Source organism: Struthio camelus, chromosome Z (genome assembly GCF_040807025.1).
Source record: "Struthio camelus isolate bStrCam1 chromosome Z, bStrCam1.hap1, whole genome shotgun sequence".
Taxonomy (NCBI): Eukaryota; Metazoa; Chordata; class Aves; order Struthioniformes; family Struthionidae; genus Struthio; species Struthio camelus.
In genome coordinates, this window is record NC_090982.1 from 40,444,529 (window position 1) to 40,464,655 (window position 20,127).

General features: G+C 38.2%; 1 protein-coding gene across 4 annotated transcripts in view; it reads right to left on the reverse strand.

Annotated features, from left to right (window-relative positions):
- LOC138064679 (sorting nexin-24) overlaps positions 1 to 20,127 on the reverse strand; it is an 88,643-nt gene that overhangs the window by 23,096 nt on the left and 45,420 nt on the right. For all 4 annotated transcript variants that reach the window (XM_068928381.1, XM_068928380.1, XM_068928383.1 and 1 more), the window contains one exon: positions 15,116 to 15,220. In XM_068928381.1, coding sequence (XP_068784482.1) covers positions 15,116 to 15,220 — 105 coding nt within the window. The remainder of the gene's footprint in view (positions 1 to 15,115; positions 15,221 to 20,127) is intronic.

A 20,127-nucleotide genomic window follows, 5' to 3' on the forward strand; every position in this document is an offset into this window, starting at 1 on the left:
TGACTCGGCTAAAGCTCTCCACATTCTTGTTATTGAAAGAAAGACGATTTCTCCCCAAACGAGAAATACAATTCCCCATTAGCCCCTTAGCACAACTAAGCTGTCTAGATTTCCATTAAAAATTACTGTAACATTAAAACATTGCAAGAATGCCAAGCTACTCTCTAGAAATCTCATGTTTCCAATGTTATTTTCACATTCAGCAAGCGCTCATTTTCCTTACTTAGAAACCAGAGAGCTACTTACTTTTGACCAGTAAAGCCCCCCAACGAGGTTGAAGCTGGGAATCACCATCACCATATATTCTGGCTTTTTTAAGTCAGCTACCTTCTTTATATTTATTATTCAGTTTTGGCACACAATTGCAGCCTTTGGGTTCCCCATGCAAGAGGAATTTGCAAAGAGGCTGGGCTGCACCCTTCCTAGTGGTTCTGCCTCTGAAGGCTCTGGTTTAATTTATGAGTAGGCTTTGTCATCTGAAGCTAAGTGTAAATTGTTATTTTTAGTCACATTTCCTGGTGTCTCAATGAACAGACAGAACAGTACCACAATTCTATGGTACAGAAAGCTTAGTCAGGCTTTGGACAGAAAGATAAGCAAATAAAAGAGGGATATGCCATCGGTGCAAATTTGTCTGGAGTAGCGGTGCCCAGAAATCAAAGCAGGACGTGGATAAAGTATCAAGGGTTCAGAACGAAGTTATAACAAAATTGTTATAACGGTTAGAACAATTTGCATCTCTGTTGACTGGACACAGGCTTGACCTTTAACACATGAGCCTCAGTACATAACACTATGACATACTTAGATTGAATGAATCAGTCAAGAGGACAAAATGAAATTTCAGAAAAAAAATCAAGTCAAGGTGGAAAGATGGCTAGTGACATATAAACATGAAGGGATCAGCTACAGATCTAAACATGGTAACACAGAGACTGAGGAAAATGGCAAATTTACTACAGACAAAATAATTTAGATGTCGCCATCCTCACGTTAACAAGCCTAGGCTTCTCCACCTGTCCTAGCTCTGAATCAATCAGTGCCCTGATGCTGGCATTCCTTCTGGATTCATCGCTGAATCTCACCCTTTGTAAAATCAGGCAAAAATAATTGTCCAAACCAGATACAATTGGGCTCCATGTTTTTTGGCCATATTCACTATTTTTGTTTTTTTTTGTTGTTTTTTTAAGGTAGGTCTGGCTGCTAGACCGCTTCACTGAAACATTGTTCATACTCTATTTATATGAGTAAAACTGTTCCTGAATATCAACATTAGACCACAGTTATTGACAACCTCCTGCACCATCAGAGCACAAATTCATCATAAAACCCACTAACCTTTATTTCCACTACTAAAAAGCCCCAATATGCTACAGTAACCTACCCCTGCAAAAAATATCCTCACCATTCCAACTACTAAAGCTGGATAACTAATTAAGGTTGTATGATTAAACTTGTTTGGATTTAACTGCAAATTTGTAATTATAAAAAGATTCGCCAGGAAAGGAGATACGTACCATTACAGGGCATATCAATACAATGTCATTACAAAAAAGCAAACTGCTTCCTAATCCTGAAGTTACACAACTACTACTGCTCAAAACAAGTAGCCTGTATCGCTTTGTGAACTTGACTGAGATTCCAAATGCCCTGAGAAACACCTGAAGGTATCATTTAGAGACAGTTACGAAAATGCTGGTGGCTACAACACTGCTGATTATGAATCCTGTGAATTTATGGTCTTTGTTCCTCCATAGCTTTACCGCCATCTGTTATTGCTATGTAAGTGCTTTTGAAATGTTACACTAGAAATCTTCCCCACTGAACTAGGTGCAACGAGAGCCAGCTCCCATGCTGCAAAGGGCACTTGGAAATCTGGATTCCCGGACATGCGAAGAAACTGGGGGAGGTTGCCCTCTTCTCACTTTCTCAAGATTTCTTGAAGGCATACTAAAAATTATGCAGAAGCCAATATTACAGGGAGCTGCTCAGGAAGCCACGGGTACTCAGAATACCACTACAATCTCCTACCGTCTTGCCAGCAAGTATACAAAGAAAAATACTGTAACTGACCTGTGCTCAAACGCCATGTCTATTATGGCATGTCTATTATCACAGTAAACGACACCACACTATCACAGCTATGAATACTCTATTTCCCGACTGATGATGATATTCAGAAGGTAAGAAATACAACACACTGAAAAAACGGAGGAAGAACTCCCTCAGTCAGACACTCGTAACTGGAATGACATTTTCTCAGAACGCCTATGGGGAAAGTTATCTTTGACATTTTGATCTTCTTAGAATAGATATACCCAATGGGCTGCAACAGTGCGCACACACACACAAAATAATTTTGTCCAACTGTTTTAAAACCGTAACTCTACAAAAGTAGACTCCCGCCACATATTTGCTTTAAAGGTCATGGATGCACCACAGAAACTGCTGTTCTAGGAAAACAGTTTTAAGAGCTGCAGCAGTTGGTATATTTGTGCCATCAGTTTAGGCGAGCTGCACTAGCAGCGCAACTGATCTAGCTAAGATACTTCTATCAAAAGTGATTTAGAAATGAAAGTGCTTAGTGTGCAACAGATGATACGTATACTCTCCTACTTTTTCTTGATAACATAATCTAGAAGTACTTTATTCGAAAACCTTACTTACAGAACAAATATCATCAACTGAACCAATGCACAATACTTCCTTTGACCACACTAATACTCAAAGTCCATACATTTATTTCAATGTTACCTGACAGAAAGGCTTTCTTCTGGGCTGCTGCAGGACCTTCAATGCTGATGCACTGAGTCTCAACAAGCTAAATGCTGCCACTCTGGGGAAAAACCCAAGCAGGTTCCCCTATAGTTTGCCACTAAGGGAAATACCTGGAGGACCCATGTGCAGAGTGCTGCTTGCAGCAGGTGGGTCAACACCGGCTGGGATGCACGGATAGACGGGAGAAAGAAACATCCACCAGAACTGTCTAGGTACACTTCACTAGGGAGACCCACCTGTATTAAAGAGGGAACGAGAAAACACGGAAAAGTCATCAAAATCTAATGTGCAAGGCTTAAGTCCTCAGCAAACAAAGGGGTTATTGGTTATTAATGTAAACCATAAACAAGCCACACTTAGATATTACCATGTTTACTACACAGTAACAAACTGAAATGCTGTAGGTCTGAGTTTTAGGTAAAACTGGAAGTAGATTTTGTGACCAGCCCTGAATTGTGGTATCTGGGATTTTTCCTGTGTCTTTTAATTTCCTTGAAGGAGGTATGTATGCAGCAAAGGTACATACATATCAAGGTCAAATACGATTTGACGTTCCCAAAACAGAGGCTTTGAAAATAAGTGTCTTTTAGTGCTTTTGTTGTGAAGAGAAACTAATTTCTGTATCACAAATAAAATTTTCCTTTGTTTTTAGTGGCTACTCTCAATCTTATTTTGTTGCTTCAGTGTTTCTTATTGCTTTATGTAAAATTTGCATTCGTTGACAACGTTGGTTTACTCTGACTTTTATACTAAGCTTTGAACTAATTGCTCTCAATTAATCTGTTCCACTCTTTGATAGCTTATTTATCAGATTGGGAAAGATAGATTTAATGGTGCTTGCTGGAAACAAGTCCTTTAATTGGAAACACCAGAGTGTTTAGCTCACTTCGTGCTCTAGCAATTAAGGACAATTTGGAAAAGCGTTTTTCCCCCTACTATTGTCTCCTTGATTAGATTTCCAAAGAAGCAGACAAAACAAATGACAATACCACCTAGCAATATTGGTTCAAATAAAAGCCCAGCAGCCAAATTACTTACTATGAGAAATGTGAACCATCCCTATCAATTCCAATGCTGTGTTACATTCATTTTGCTGTATCTTTGCTTCCCAAGTAGGTAAATGGCAAAATTTCTTTCAAAATGCATAGCTCTATGCCTGCCTTTATACAATTATCCCTTTCCACAAATAAGCCAAATCAACAGAAGAAATTATTTTTCTTGATTAAGCTCCCACATTTCTCTTGGGACGAAACAAAACAAACAATTAATCTTTCCTTATTTGTTCTCAGAAGAACCTGCATCCCTTAAACGTACGATAACCAGGGTACCTGTGGCAGGCAGTCGGCAGCAATTAGGCTTGTGCTGAAAATGAATGGACTAGAGTCAGAATGCCTAATCTGCTGAGAGTTTCTACAGCAGGGCAAGGTTACACCAGGAAAATTCCCTTGCTGTGAAAATACTGTTAAAAATTACCACTTGACTTCAGCATAATTAACAAGGTTTGGGAATTTATATGAACTAAGTAATTGAAAAGAATTAGCAAGAGATATATGCATTAATCTTCACCCGTTACAACATGCTTAATGAAATTAAAGAGTCTACTTCTACTTCACCCTGTTTCTGCAAACTTTTTTCACCTATAGAACAAGAAAAAGTATATTAGAGAAAGACAACAATAGTTGTGAGAAATGAAAAAGAAACTGCATCACCAAACTCAATTTTTATATTGATACTATTTGAAGACTTTGCTGTATACAAATCGCAGTATTTACCAGAATAAGAAACTATTAAAGTTTCTGATTTTAATGTCCACCAACAGGAAAAATTCATATCAGAACGTATAAGTTTACGTGTCATTCAGTAATGCGTATTCATTCCTAAATATCATGCAGTTAAATTCAGGTCTGCTTCAATCAGGACATCCTATAATCAACAGCTTCAGTAAAATGAGCATTTCTTACTCTGAATTAAATCCACATTATATTTGGATTACAGAGACAATGAACAAGTGAAAAGAGAAATGTAATGGCGAGCAGTGCCAGTATGCGTGGAAGACAACAGTGTTATCACAAGATAACAAGTATTTGTGATTTTTCTGTGCTACCTTATGAACACAAGACCTCCTACCCTTAATTCACCCTGGAATCCTCCAACATATCCTTCGGAAAACACATGGAAGACTGCATAAATGATAAGAAAAGGTAACACACAGAAAAAAACTCTCTCTAAGACAGGGAAAGTCTCGCTTACTGAAGGAGCGAAGCAGAAGACTCACTGACCACCCTCCCACAACCTGCTTGAAGACCACCCGTCACCTCCTTGTCTGCTCACTTCTCTGAAGTGCTCCCAGACCTGTTCTTGCCTCTTGTTTAGGCAGCCAAAGAATTTTGCCAAGAATGTTTTTGCTCCTGTGCACTTTCCATATAACACCCTTAAAGCAGATGCTCAAGAATTACCGCTCATTTAATTCAGTATCTTTCCTGTTAGAAGTTTCATGATGGGAGGGTCCTTCAGAATGGTCTGCAGTACAGTGAAAACTACAGTATACATACTACACTACATAATACACACAAAGCCAAATAAGAACATTAAAGGTATTTTGAAATACTTCAAACTACTCAATATTTGTTTTCTTCCTCTCACCTCCTGATGTGGCCTGTGTCCTACGTGCAAGCTCAAATCCTGCTATAAAGAATTTTTCACATCCTCATGAACATTTCCTCAGCCCTCACGTGCTGTTTATAAATGCTTTAAGAATATTAATGATTGATCCTCACTCAAAGAGCGTAGGCAAAAGAACGCTATCGGATTGCACACAAGCAACCATTTGGCAGACCTATGTCTAAATCGCCCGATAATTTAGGCTGCACGTTACTGAACAACGGTAACACAATAGTTACGCATGCAGTAGCAGAATACTCTTTCATTGGAGAATAAAATTTTCCCTTCATTGGCAATTCGACAAGTATCTTTACAGAACAGTTTTGAAGAAAAAGACCTTAAGATTTAACTTGGCTTGAAAAGCCTGTTTGAAAAAGCAATCACCATTTGTATGCTACAGAACATGAATTAGCTTATGGAAAATGACACACAGTTGGAAAAGAAAATGTGTTTCAAATGCAACAGGTTGATTTAAATGATGGGGGAAACTGAGTCATTCTACTATAATACAGGTCAGGATAATAAAGACCCTTTGCAAGAACTGTAGCTCTCTCCTTCCTTTGCTATAATGAACAAAATTGTTTGACCTTTTTTTACAGACATGCTCATGAAAACCTATTAAATATTCATTAGGGAAAAAAAGAAAATTTATTGTCTGCATGTCAAATGAGGAGTTGCCTCCTAGATCAGGAAGGTGACCATTCTTCCTTTTATCGTGACTAAATAAAAGAAGCATCCCCAAATTTTGTATTGCTCTAGAGGGAATTACAGGTATTAGAATGATTGACTACAGTGACAATAAGCAGTGAGCCAGAAAATGGGAACTCAAGTTTTAATATTCCTAGTTCAGCTTTAACAGGCTGTGACATCTTGAGCAGAGAACTTCATTGCTTTGTCTCCCTCCTTAAAATATCTTGCAGTTATTTAGGGTATACGCAGGTCCTGACAGCAACCATTTCTTGCTCTGTATATACATAGTACAGTTTGAGGTCCAATTTACCTGGAGCAAAAGTTTGTGACACTATAGTGTTATGATATATAGTACAACTAAAAGAGAATGAGCACTTACAAATGGCTTCTAAATTTGTCATGATTTTTAATGAAAACTGTGCTTTTAATTGAATAATATTTACTTTGATCAGCTCAGACATGCAAGAGTAGAATGAAAGTGGGGTTCGTACAGCACAATTCTATGAGCCAAGAAGCAGATTTCTGAAGAAAAAGGAAAGAACATGAATTGTAAAACATCGAGTAGCAGCACTTATAAAGAAAATTGTAACCTTTTAAACAAACACAAACTAGTTAAATTTCCTAAGCATGCTTGAAAAAAGCCTGGAACAGATCCACAGGAAACACCTTTGCAAAAAGGCAGTCTTAATAAAGGCTTCTCCTTTAAATTATCTGCAAAAATTATTTTGCTTTCTCCCTTTCCCTTGCTTTCTACCTCCTGGTAGCAAATATGCAAGCCTACATCTGTCAAATACACTTCTTTAAAACCAACAGCCATCCGAAACCAGCTACGTATCCGTTCCACCAAAGAAACATGCACGCACAACAGAATCTTAAAGCAGCTGGTCGCAGCAATGATGGATTTAAGTTATTAACCGATCAAAAAAAGATGGATGGTGGTCTGCTTTTCTTAATCCACATCATCATCTAGATCTATTTAAAGATATGTGGTGCACTAACATACTTAGTTAAGGTTTCGATAAAATCACTAGAATAATCTGCCCTGTTACATTGAGACTGTATCGATCAATAAAATCACTTGTACGAGGAAAGTACTGTTAAGTACTGACAATCCCAGCCATTAATATTATTTAACACTCTGCTCACAATCTTTAATGAGGACAAAGAACGTTTTGTCTTTTTATACTTATCATACCATTGCTTCTAGAGCTCCTTGTAGGTACAGTTCATCCTTGATTACTGCACGCTAAATGGAGTTGGAGGAGGAACACTCTGAGTAACTTTCGATAACAAAGAATTTTTCATGGCAGTAATACACTTGGGTGATTCCACAGACTTTCCAGCAAAACAGCAGTTAAATCTTATTTCATTACATTCAACTTTCACTTGCATCTTTATAAAGCTAGATTCAGTCTTCCCATTGTACTTACCAGCACTTAAAACAAAACCCCTTTCCAGAAACAGCAATCAGGAAGATAAATATCTGCTCTGGGCTTGATGGAAATTTTCTTCTGCAAATAAGCCTGTTTGGTGTTAAATTAGTTAGAAATAGATCCTGGAGTATGTGCACATAGGACAAAGGGAAGGACTGTTTCTCCAGAAATCTTTAGGGTGGTTAATGAATGACACTAGGAAGTCAAAGTGATTTTCATCCCGCTTTATCTCTCAGATACAGTGAATGGTTAAATAGAAGCCTTGTGAGAACACACCTGCAAGTCAGGAACGCACAGAATAAGATGCAGAATACAAAAAAAAATAGGCCTACATTTTGCGTTAAAGATTAACATGTCTTCCTGTGAGTTCAGCTTTAAAAAATACAGCCCACTATCTCCTGCGCATAAAGCCTTTGAGCTTATAAGACATCAGCTTCAAAAGGTTTTGCGCAGCACATCCGACTTGTGTACCTCTTTGCTGCATTTTTTTTAAGTCAGTGTTCACCACACATACAAATCTCAATTCACAAAAACACATTAATGTTTAATCTAATTTAATAACAAGATAAAAACATAAGGACATGTTTATTTTTAGAACTATATATGAAAGCCTGTACTGCCTCAGACCAAAGGTCCATTTAGCACCGTATCCCATCTCAAAAAGCAGCCATAGGCAGATACCAAGGAAGAGTATGAGCAAGACAAGCATATGAGATATTTTCCTTTAATACTTCACCAGCTTCCAAAGTTATTTTCAGCTCAGGGATTTTCTGTGCCAGATGTAAACTGCTCTTCCATGAGCCTTTCCAGTCTTTCCTCAAACCACTTTGAACTTCTTGCCTTTGCAGCACCCTTTGGCAAAGACGCATAGGTTTACAGGAATAACTAAATTCTTAATGCAGAGCGCATTTCAGAGTATTAAGGAGAAAGAACAATTGTAATGAATATTAACATCGACAAAATGGATAAATGTGATGAATGTGAACTGCACAAAAAAAATGTGAATAGCTTAACCGTTCTATGATCATTTTGCCGTTCTAATTCTAGAATTAAATAATAACCAACTTATTCATTTTTACTTGGCAAAAGCAAAGGAATTCCTCATAAAAGTGTACATGTCACATACAGAGATCTCAACGTTTCTAAAAGGCTCAGGAACAGCATAGGTTCAGAAACTTCTGTTCCTACAAATATTACATATTGGTTTTAAATATTGACAATGCAAAGTCAAGAACTGTTTCAGGTAGAAAGCACTTACAGATGGCTTCTCATCCTAGAAGCCCACATCAGCTTCAAATAACCCACAAATCAAAATCCCCTTCACTTTATACGACATTCCAGCTTTTGTTCTGTCTAGCAGAGCTCAGGTTGACTTTAGGTACTATTGTGAGACATTTTCCGCTCTGCATCACAGACAGAAGAGAAAATACTGCAAAACTCTATGCATCACTAAGAATTTGTTTTCCCCACATTCACACATCTTCTGACCCTCCTCCAACTGGGAAAGCACTGAAGCAGTATTTCAGCTGCAGTTAACAGAGGAGTATTTTGCTATTGAGAGCAAAGCTCTAGCCAGCGTACAATGCGGTTTACTTGCACACTGGCATCAGGAGTCTAGATGGCTTTTCTGAGTGCAGACACCAGACTGCTTCACTCTTCCTTGAGGATCACCAGGGTTATAAATGACCGTGCTCACTTTCTTCCTTGTTAAGACAGTGAGAGGTCAACAGAAATTAAATGAGTTAAGCAGTGAAGAACTAGTATAACTTCTCACTAAGTGATGCAAATCTTTTTTCTTCACAATTAGAGAGAGAAAAAAAAAACCTCTGAGAAATCAAAGTATCTCACTTCTCAGAATCACAGTGAAAAGGGGCAACAACAGATAGCCATAGGAGATGAAAGATTCTTATCCTTTGTTGCAATATGAAATGCTGCATTAGTTCTGCAGAGATCTAGAACATATTTTCCCAAATCAGTAAAAACTTCCTTTCAGTACTTTAATTAAAAATGTTTCAACTGAACTTAAATTTTCTCAAAGCAACAGCACACAACTACATCAGCTTAAATCAAGATAGTTCAATAGCTTTAGAATGCACAAATTCAGATTGATAACTAAAATCAGAGGGATTTTTCTGGGCTTAGAGGAGGTTATTCAAACCTGTCATCCACATTTATTTATTTGCTCATACCCATTATGAACAATTAGAAATTAGAAAAATTCAATTAGAAAAGACTATTTATTCCAACTTTATCACAAGGACTTTAACATCAACATTTACTGAAGCAATTAAAGAAAATCATCAGCTGAAAGGACATCTTGGGCCAAATTTTCAGTAAGATTGCTTTCCTTTTGCAGCCACCAATTGTAGAAATATCTCATTCATCTTCACTTTTTCTGCTGTTGAACTGCTCCCCAAAACAGGGTAAGAAAATGAATATAATAATGGGTGATCATCTCCTTTATACTTCCGATGAACTTATGCATGAAGCAGCTACACAGTATTCATCACTATATATGCTGTTTTCCTAATTCCACTCTGCTGGAAACAAAGACAGTTATATGATTGTGTTCTACTTTCTTAACAGCAGAAATCGTAACAGATATTGCTTTATCTATCTTTCTCAGGAAGGACTGGTAGGTTTTTTTTCTTTAAAGGAGTTATATTTTGGAGAATACTGAAATATAGGTCAAAGTGCTTCTCAGATCATGAGATTATTTCCTTAAATGGAAAACAAATCTCTAGTCCAGTTGCATAAACTCCATAATTCATTTTGAAGATTTGGATTCCTGAAATTGCTGGAATGTTGAAGTTCACCAAATTTTCAAGTCTCACAGCCAAGCAGAGCTTTAACCAATCTTATCTCCAGGAATCAGGACTGTTCTCTTTGTAAAAGTTCAAGACTAAATAAAAGCCAAGTATGTTTTCTTGACCCCAAATGAGAGAGAAAGATTAGCTCTAGCTCTACGTATTATCTCTGGTTACAGACAGACAGAGCAGCGCAGAAGGTTTACAGCCCCGTTATACACTAGATTCTTGCCGGTTACAAGAACAATTTCTTCAGATCACCCATACCACAAGTAATGCGTTCGTATCCTGAAGCTCATCAGAAATAAGTGCCTTCTCCAAAACCCTTCTGCATAACTAAACCATTTCAACAAACATTAGTGGCTGCACAGTCCCATCCCAAGGTGTTAGGTGCCATTTCACAGTGGATTCTGTCGACTACTTCTGTTACCTTGCAGGACTGATGATATCAGCACATGATGGGATTTCTTCTGCCCGTGGGGTTAGAAAATATCTATTCCATTGAACTTTAAAAGGCAGGCCCGTCAAAGGGCTAGTCCCTAGGGTAGAGAGACTGGATGGCAATAACGTCTAGTATCAGCTTGCTGGGATAAGGAGATGACTCTTGATCAGAAGGCGGCAAGCGGTTAGATCAGATTCCTCTCCGCTATCAATTCACTGGGAATAAGGTCCATAAAAACTGCTCTTTCAAGACTAAATCATATAAAATCTACTTACAACAAAGACTGGTCAGACCGACAACACAGCTGCAGTGGCTTCAACAACCAGTTCGATAAGGTCTCTCCTATGAATCCCAGTGATGTCTCCAAAGTCCAGGATAAACCCAACTGCCTGTGCAGTAGCTCCATCCAAACGGCTGACTGTTTTTGCACAGCAATATCTGTGCAAGAGGCAGCATATCAAGTGATCTGTTCCTTTAAATACACTATCTATCAAAGGAGACCATATTTCTAAATTGCTTTGTGATAAACAGCCAGTCTCAGATTGCACAGTGGATTTTAAAAAGATCCAAAGGCTAAAATGTTGATTGACAGTCTGCCCTACCATCTTGCACATTTACCTATAACTTCTAGTACTTTCAAATAAACAAACGTTTCACCAAACTCACAGAAGCAATATCAGCAATCACAGTCCAGCTGCAAGTCCAGCTGGCAGCCATTCTCAAATCGGAGGCTCCCTATACAACCAGCTTCTTGAAATTTGCATATTCTATCTTTTCTCAACATCTAACTCTTCAAGAAATTTATCAATAGAAGACGTTTCATAACCATAAACAAATTATAGCTAAGTTAACAGTTTTAGTGCAATCCAATATCACTTTTAGAGAGATTTTTGTCAGTGATAGTGTAATCTAATGATTTATTTTAAAAATTTTAAATCAGAAACAGCTGCATTCTGATCTCTGCTCTCTTACAAGTTATGAGCTCAGATACACTAATAAGTTGCTATGACATCAAAATTTATACCGCACAGTAAGTGATTTGTGGTGACTGTGAGAGTGCTCTTAGTTGACAGCCATCACAAGGTAATCAGCGTGAGTTTAGCCCTCCTCCAATGTCAGGAAAAGGCGATTGCTTTTTGGTGAAGACAAAACCAACTCAGATTAAGTCCTACCTGCTACAGGTTTAGAACATGCATGGGGACAGTTACCATGGCTCAGCAGAGGAGTAATAGCTTACTGCTTCATGCTCATTTGCTTGAGTGTTTGGGCCCCCATTCTGTCTTTCACTTTTTTGCATTTCTTTCCTCACTTATAAATTAAACAATCCTCTTCTCCACTTGTCAGACAGTCATTTGTTCACAAGCAATCTATATTATTACTCTGCATACTGTTGAAATACTAGACATAGTCTTGAATATATACATTAGTCCTTACTAATAGTCAACTATTCTGCACTATTAAAAATGAAAGTTGTAAATTCCAGTCAAACTTGTAAAATATGAAAGCCACTGAAACATATATAAACCAGTCTTTCACAGTTCTATGCAGAAAATCAATCTATAATCAAGAGGGAAAAAAAATCCCCACTTGGCTTTCAAAACCACAAAGGCCATCTAATAAACATTTGCTGACAATGGATGGGGATAAATTTAAGAAAATGAACTTTTTATAGCACAATCTAATAATATTTGGTTTATTCAAAGTTTTGCTACACTTTAGAAAAACAAAGACATGATTTTGGACTTCCATCCTTCCGCTCTAATAAAAAAACAACGCACCCTGAAAGGATGCAAGAGGGTGGTTTCATCATGAAAAGACTACAAAGAAGTGACAGCGTACTGACAACTGCAGCACTTTCCATCTTACAACAATTGCTTTCCTTGCTCCTTGATACTAATTATAATATTTAAATTTCATAGAGCAATTTTCATCCAAATTTCAACTAGAGAGGACTACACTTAGTCAAGATTATATTAAAAAACAGTATGATTAGACCATGTCTGATACAGGTCTGTATTTGTCTACAATCTTCACATTATTTGATGCCTGTACAGATTTTCAAGATTCAAATGGCATAATAAGAAATGGAGCTATATTGCATTAAACAAATCATTTGGAAGTAACATCTGCGTAAATGCTCAACCTCTGCATAGGATCCCAGTTGTTTCTAAAATAGCAATATTAAACCAATTACCGTAATAGTTTACTAGCTACAGAAATGCTTAGCTAGTGGTACTACGGTAGTAATCCAACTGCTCTTAAAGACTGACTCTCCTTAGTATCACCTGAAAAATGTTTGCAATATTTTATACACATGACATTAAATTAAAATCTGATCATTCATCTTCTGCAATGGTACCATATTCCTACACTGTGTCCTGGAAAACGCCTGGCACTTGTTGATTATTTCTGTTTTCTGTCAGCAAATTTAAAATTAATGACTGCTTTCCAAGAATATTAATTATTTTCTTTTTTCTTTTTAAATTTAGTATGCACGTTAGCATGGCTTTAGTTTAGGGGCTAGCCTTGTTTTGAATGGGGTGTTAGACCAGACGACCTCCAGCAGTCTCTGACAACCTAAACTATTCTATGTTTCTATGGTAGTCACTGGTGATACAACAGGGGAAAAGTTAATTAAATTTACAAGAATGTAAGTTAATCAACTCCTCCAGTAGAGGGGGATGTTCTTTTACAGTTTATCAGCAATTAAAAAGTGCTAACCAACCTACCCCATACCTTTGCAACAAAAATCAACCTCACAACAGAAATAAATACATGCGCCTTAGTAGCAATATTCTTCAAAAGATAGTTTTATGCAAATCAAAAAAAAGGAAAAAGTCATAACAAACATCTGTAAGAGAAAAATGTACGAATGACAGAGCAAGATAGGCTGACAGCTGTCAGCAACAAAAAGGACCTACTCCTTTTCCAAACCAAGTCTTTCCAAGAGCAGTTTTCTCTACCTACATGATAAATGTAATTTTTTAGATGCCACTAATACAATAAAACTCAGGGCAGGAAGAAAAAAGGACTACATTTCTCAATATAACAATAACAACTAAATATTTAAAAGTTAAAAATTATATTTAAAAAAACCTATGTTTCCTGAAACTGTCCCTGTATCTTGGAAAACATTTTAAATTGCATTTGTCTCCTTGTTTTCAAACTACTTTTTAAAAGCTTAATGTCAGAAGCAATACTTTCTAACATCCCCTTACAATTCTTTCCTCCTCCTCAACCTGTTTTCTTTTACAAACCTTCCTGAGAATCAGGGAGGTTCCTGAGCAGTGCAGGTCAACATCCATTTTCTTTGATGGCTGTTCACTGTCCATTATATTGCAGTTCACCACTCCTCCAGCTGTGCCACTGCAACTGCGGATGATGACATAAATCAGATCTCTGAAGTGATCTGAGTGAAAATAAAAAAGCCTTACTCTCGCTCTTACTCTCCTCCCAAAACAATTGCCTTTTGGCTCAGATCATTTCCACAATCCCCTCCTTGAATAAAACAACATTTGCATCAGCACAGCTGCAGGTGCAGTGAACCGGGAACGTGCGCAGAAATACCTTATCGGAGAAATGGCTGTGGAACCACACCACTGGGCTTCTTCAATTTTTAAGAGGAAAACATTTGAAACAATTATAGTGAGAGTAGAAATTCCATCTCCAAAAAAGGAAGAGATTTATCACCCCTACATTTAGATATCTACAGGCCTGAGTCATTCCTGAAAATTCTTCCTTAACAGTTTGTGCCAAAATTATAAGCCAAACAGGCAGAATTTGGCCTTTTAAATGCAAGTGATCAAACTGAACGAGAGGAATTTGAGATGACAGGTGCCTAGTTCAACTAGATGAGTAATTCAGATACAGGCGCACACACAGTACAGGGATGTGAATTTGTCGAGCTGATTCTTCCCGAGACTGTCTAAACAGAGATCAGTAATAAAGCCTCCTTATTCCTCTCTTTTCACAGGTACAGTCAAAACAATTTTGGAAAGAATGACGTTATTCTCCCTATTTTAGGCACAGGAAAACGAGGTACTGGTAGGTTCTCCAAAGTTAGACCACAGCCTATGCCAGAACCAGAAACAGAACAGAAACGGTCCAGTTTTCTAGCTGCTAAACTCTTCCTAAGTGAACAGAAATTATCATTGCTACTAAGTTGTGTAACTCATTTCCCACACCTAAAATCGCTTATCAATAAAAGACCCCACCTAATACCTGCAGTATCTTCAAAACGCTTTGGAAACCACCACTCTGAAAACGTGGCTTCTAGCGTCACATTGATGAAAGGAGACACCCACCTGCAAGTACAACTCCAGACCTTGCCGTCGCTGCTCCAGGACCTTTGGGACCCAGTTCCTGACGTGCTTTGAAGGGATCTCTGGTGTTCTTATGAACTTCTTGAGCTGCAGACAAAAAGAAATCCAGGCAACCCCAAAATATAATAGTGCCCCTTTAAGTTAAAAACATTTACAGCCAAAATGAGACAGAACAGGTAAAGTAACTGCTCATAAAGGACAACAGTACTGCAGGCATGTTACTCACCATCAAACTCAGTGAAATAGGCAACAGTCTTTATTATAATAATCTCTTCACACCTACAGGTTACAGACAAAAGTTCTCCTGTCCAGCTGCCCTTCTTAGTGAAGGGGAACCCTCCTGACAGATTTTTGGAAATTTTACAATGAAACTGCAGCAGCTAGGTGAAAAAACGTGAAAACGAGGACCCCTGTCAGCCAGGGATGAAGCGCTCCGGTCAGAGAGCTAGTCGAAGCCAGTGGAGCAGGCAGAGGGCAGGCGCACCACATGCCGTTTCAGTGACCCCCTGCCGTTGAGGAGGGCCTCGGCTCCAACTGAAGCGAAGTAGCAGCAATCTCGGACTCCAGGTGACGCCAGTAACGTAGAAGGCTGAACCTCAGAAGCTGCCTAGGAGCCACAGAGGCTGTGGCACAGCGGCTTGAGCTCGGCTCACAGCTACAATAAGGAGGAAGCTGAGCATGAAGGAGCATCCAGAGCATATGAGAGGGATTCAACACCCAGCTCAACCATGAACGCCCTGGAGACGTAGCCCCTCCTGCACCTCAGTTCCCCATTAGTTAACCCAGGATCATGCCTTGCAACATCACTGTGAAGTATGGGGACGTACCTTGATAAGGACAGTGACAAAACACGACTGCAATAATTTTAAACTCCACGTTTCAGCATTTATGAACAGGCAGGGGAAGTACAGGGCAGAGAGCTGACCGGTTTTCTGGAGAGCTATCAACCAAGAGAGTGAAATACCCATCCCTCCCAAACTGCAGCAATACATTGACAGTTAGGCCTAACAGTTTACACAAAGCAATAGCAAGATTGCTACTGAACATATTTCTAAGACAGCTCCACAACTGTTCCTCTAAAGATTCCCATAGGGAAAGCTTTTATAGATACATATATATAAGGAAACGTGTACACGAGTCCATATAAACCCATACAAACATATATTCTGACAACATTAACGATCCTCTTTCTAGAGCAAAATGTATTTTCAAAACCAATAAAAATTAACATCTTCCTCAAAACTAAAAGGCAAAAACAATAACTGGAACCAACTCCATTGCATTTTAATAGAAGGTGACATTAGACAGACTTTCTGCTGGATATTGCCTCTGAGTAAATGCAAGGCAAGGAACGCAAGAAAAGAAACTCAAAATTGACTTTGACATGCGTACCCATGGGAGACTGAGAATTTACATTTCATCTTTGAGCTTGCTGAGATGTCACTATAGGAAAAAGCAGTGCCAACATATCAACGTCTCTACAGTCACAAGTAACGAAGCTCAGACAAGGAAACCTCAATTGCTCTGGAAACATTTTTCAACTTCCTTATTTCTTAACCGTGCTACGCTACAATTAAACATGAAATGAAAAAAAAAAAAATCAAAGAAACCCACACTTTTACTGATAGATCTGAAAGTCAAAGTATAAAACTCCATTTTTTTTCCCCTAAAACTCTAAATTTATCAGGAATGTTGAAGAAGCTATGATCACAGCTGCTGCAAAGCATGACAGCGCTTGCAGATGAGTAACAAATTACTCCAGATGAAGAGAGACAAATCCAAAACAATACAAGTTTCCACTAAGGCTTAGCTGCTTACAAGATAAATACTCTGTGGCTGACACTTCAGCTGATGATTAACAATCCTTTTTTGCTCTGTGACCCTGTTAAATAAAGCATCCAATAAACAAGGGCTAAAACATACAAGCATACGTACTGTGCATGGGTATAATGTCCATGCCATACAGATGTACAAAGAATACGTGCTAAGCACACTTTCTTAAGCTTGTAATAATCCAACAATACATTATAAAACAATAATGATTACTATAATATCAAAACATATTATACAAGTCTCCCTATGTTGGTTATACTGCTCCAGACTTGTCCAATGCTCATGAAACACTTATTTATCAGAGGACACTTATTGTCTGTAATACCTTCCTGTCTGTAACACTGACCTAATGCCTAATTGAAATAGTTGTCTCTATTTTCGTCAAGTTTAAAACAAGGTTTAAAGCGTCAATTAAAGAACTATTTTTCCCAAGTGTGAAAAGTCAATACAATTTAGAATATATAGTAATTATTTTAAAATTGTAAATAACCTGCAAAATCAGATGTAAAACTTAATATTTGTGCAGATTCCACTACAGTTGTCATAACACTGCTACTGTCTGAAATTCTGGTACTAAAAGAGAACTGCCAGTATTTTAAAATGTAAATGGAAAAAAAAGAAATATAAAAGAAAATAAGGAATAAATATATGGTTATATTTTCAGCCACATTTGATCCATCTGAACGAAAATAACAAAAATTTTGTGCAGATTTGAAAACAGTACTGTAACGTGAAAGGTTCAGAGCCTGAAAAGTCTACCTTGCCAGGTCAGGATCAGGTCAAAATATAATGGCCTATGCAAATTATAAAACACAAACCAACAGCAGTGGATGTTTCTATCAAAGGAGCAACTTGTACTCCCAATGTATCACACCAGGCTTGAAAAGATTTTAAACCTTTTTCATTAGAGCCAGATTGCAGAGGAAGCGGGACTTAACTTCTTTACTCAACTGGAATGTCGGAAAAGCTGAACACAGAAAGGAGACAAATCAAGCCTTGTTTTTGGAAACTGCTTTGTTTTAAAAAAATATATCAAACCATTAATTGGTACTCTGATGAATGAATAATCTCTTATCTTATATGAGTAATGGAGTCCTTCCTGCATACAATGCCAGTGTAGTATGTTTTTCTCAGGCAAACGGAACTACCTCTCCTATAGCCTCCATTCCAGTTTTCTACCAAGTTTGTTCCCAACAAAGGCTTTACTTCTACTACTCACTGTAAGACATCTCCAGCACCTTGAACATGCTGTAAGGTTAAAGATACCTTTCCAACTGCCATGTACTCACAGCTCTCTACAGTGAAACCTGTACTGTAAATTAAAGGGAAAAAGAGGAACAGACAATAAAACGCTTTGTCGGGATGCTGAAAACACATCTGGTATATAGACACCAGTATAGATTGTGCCATACGATGTAAATAGTTTGCACAAAGTGAAATACAAGTTTAAAACATTCTTATTCAGTAAAAAGTGTTTGGATACATGTTACGTCACTGTAGAAAAGACAAATGTATTAATAGAGCTTTGAGATTTTCTGCTTCTTCTAACAGAAAACAAACAGAAAAAACAAGGGTGAAATTGCCTACCATATAACTATAGGAGGCTTTCTCCAGAATTTTTGAAACTCTGAAAGCAATAAGACCGCTTTGGAGCAGGAGCTGTTCAACTACTTTGTTTACTGAAAATTTTACTGCAACTGAAAATAAGACTTAAGCAAAGAAGCATATTGTGCCAAAACATGCTGGGTGCTTTGCATCTGTACAGAAAACAAATAAGCCGTTAGTCAAGCCTGCAGAGTATTTTAAACGGATAACAAGCAGATGAGGAGTGAGATGTAACCAATTGAACAGTGCTGCAAAGAACGTCCTGCTGGAACTCCCATGTTTCAGGTTTGTTCATTTTGCTACTATTTCTGAGGAGACAGAAAAGGGTCATCATTTATTGTTTTTCTTGTCGTTTTAAGGAGAAATCTTTAAAGAGAGAAGCTATTGCAGAGGAATGAAGGAGATTACTTGCAAGGAGATGAAGCTTAGAGCAAGACCGCAGTCGCTCACGACATCTGCGTAGAGCAGTGAGGCAAGTGTCTAAGTAAAGCATAAGACGAGAGATAGACAGGAACTAAATTGTGCAATCCCAGAAATAGGACAACAACTAGAAGACGCTGTATACTTCTGTAGGTGTGCTTTATTCATATACATTCTGATTCTCCTCTCTTAGCGTTTCCTAACTTATTTGCTCTGGTAATCTCTACTCACCTGCTTTACTTTCAACTATAGGACTGTTCTGATACATAAAGTAAAATACACAAGTAATGTGCTACCAGACTGTGTGGTGGGTAACTGGGTGGTGGTACCACTGATTCTGGCACTGTTGCTCATGAGGTTTTGTATTCAATATGAACACGTGGGGGAAATACCTGAGAGAGATCTGAATTAAAACAGCAAACAAGAAAATGCATATTTAAATGTGGCAACTTGTGATATTCACAATGGGGGCAAGGAGCAAGAAGTTTAGAAATATATGCACGTAACAACAACTATGCAGTAAAGCAAAACATGTCCTGGCTCTTTGAACTTTGAAGGCCAACAGGCAGTTGAGTCAATAGGAGTTAGCTTCTGCTGCCCCACGTTTGCATGTATCCACGTTCCCATACAAGCTGGCAACACCCATCTTCTCTGCCACCTGGATAAAGCTACCTCCCTGAATAAGACAATATCCTAGCTGACTCAAGGCCACCAGCAAACTTGCTGATGTGGGCGAGCTCTTGTGACACTGCAACGTAGGTGCTGTGTCCCCAGGCTCTTCCTTGTCTCCCTCTGTCTTTTGCAGAGGCAAGTTTTTCATAGCAGAGGCAAGCAGCACCAGCAAAAGCAGGCAAGTGTGCACACACACATTCCATGACCCAGGTCCTAGGCAAGGAGAACTGCCCAGATGCTCTTCATCCTGGCCCCATGTTCGGTAAGCTGCTGCTTTCTCAGAAGTCTCATTCACATTACTAGGCCCCTATAAGGCAGAATAGATGCAGAGCTTGCTCCACTGGTGTACAGCTATAAAAGCAGCATCCAGTGCAGCCTGGAGAGGAGAAATTAGACTTTCTATTTAACATTGACCAAAATAATTTAAAGAATAGTTTTAGTGGCTACTCAATTTTGAAAGCAAT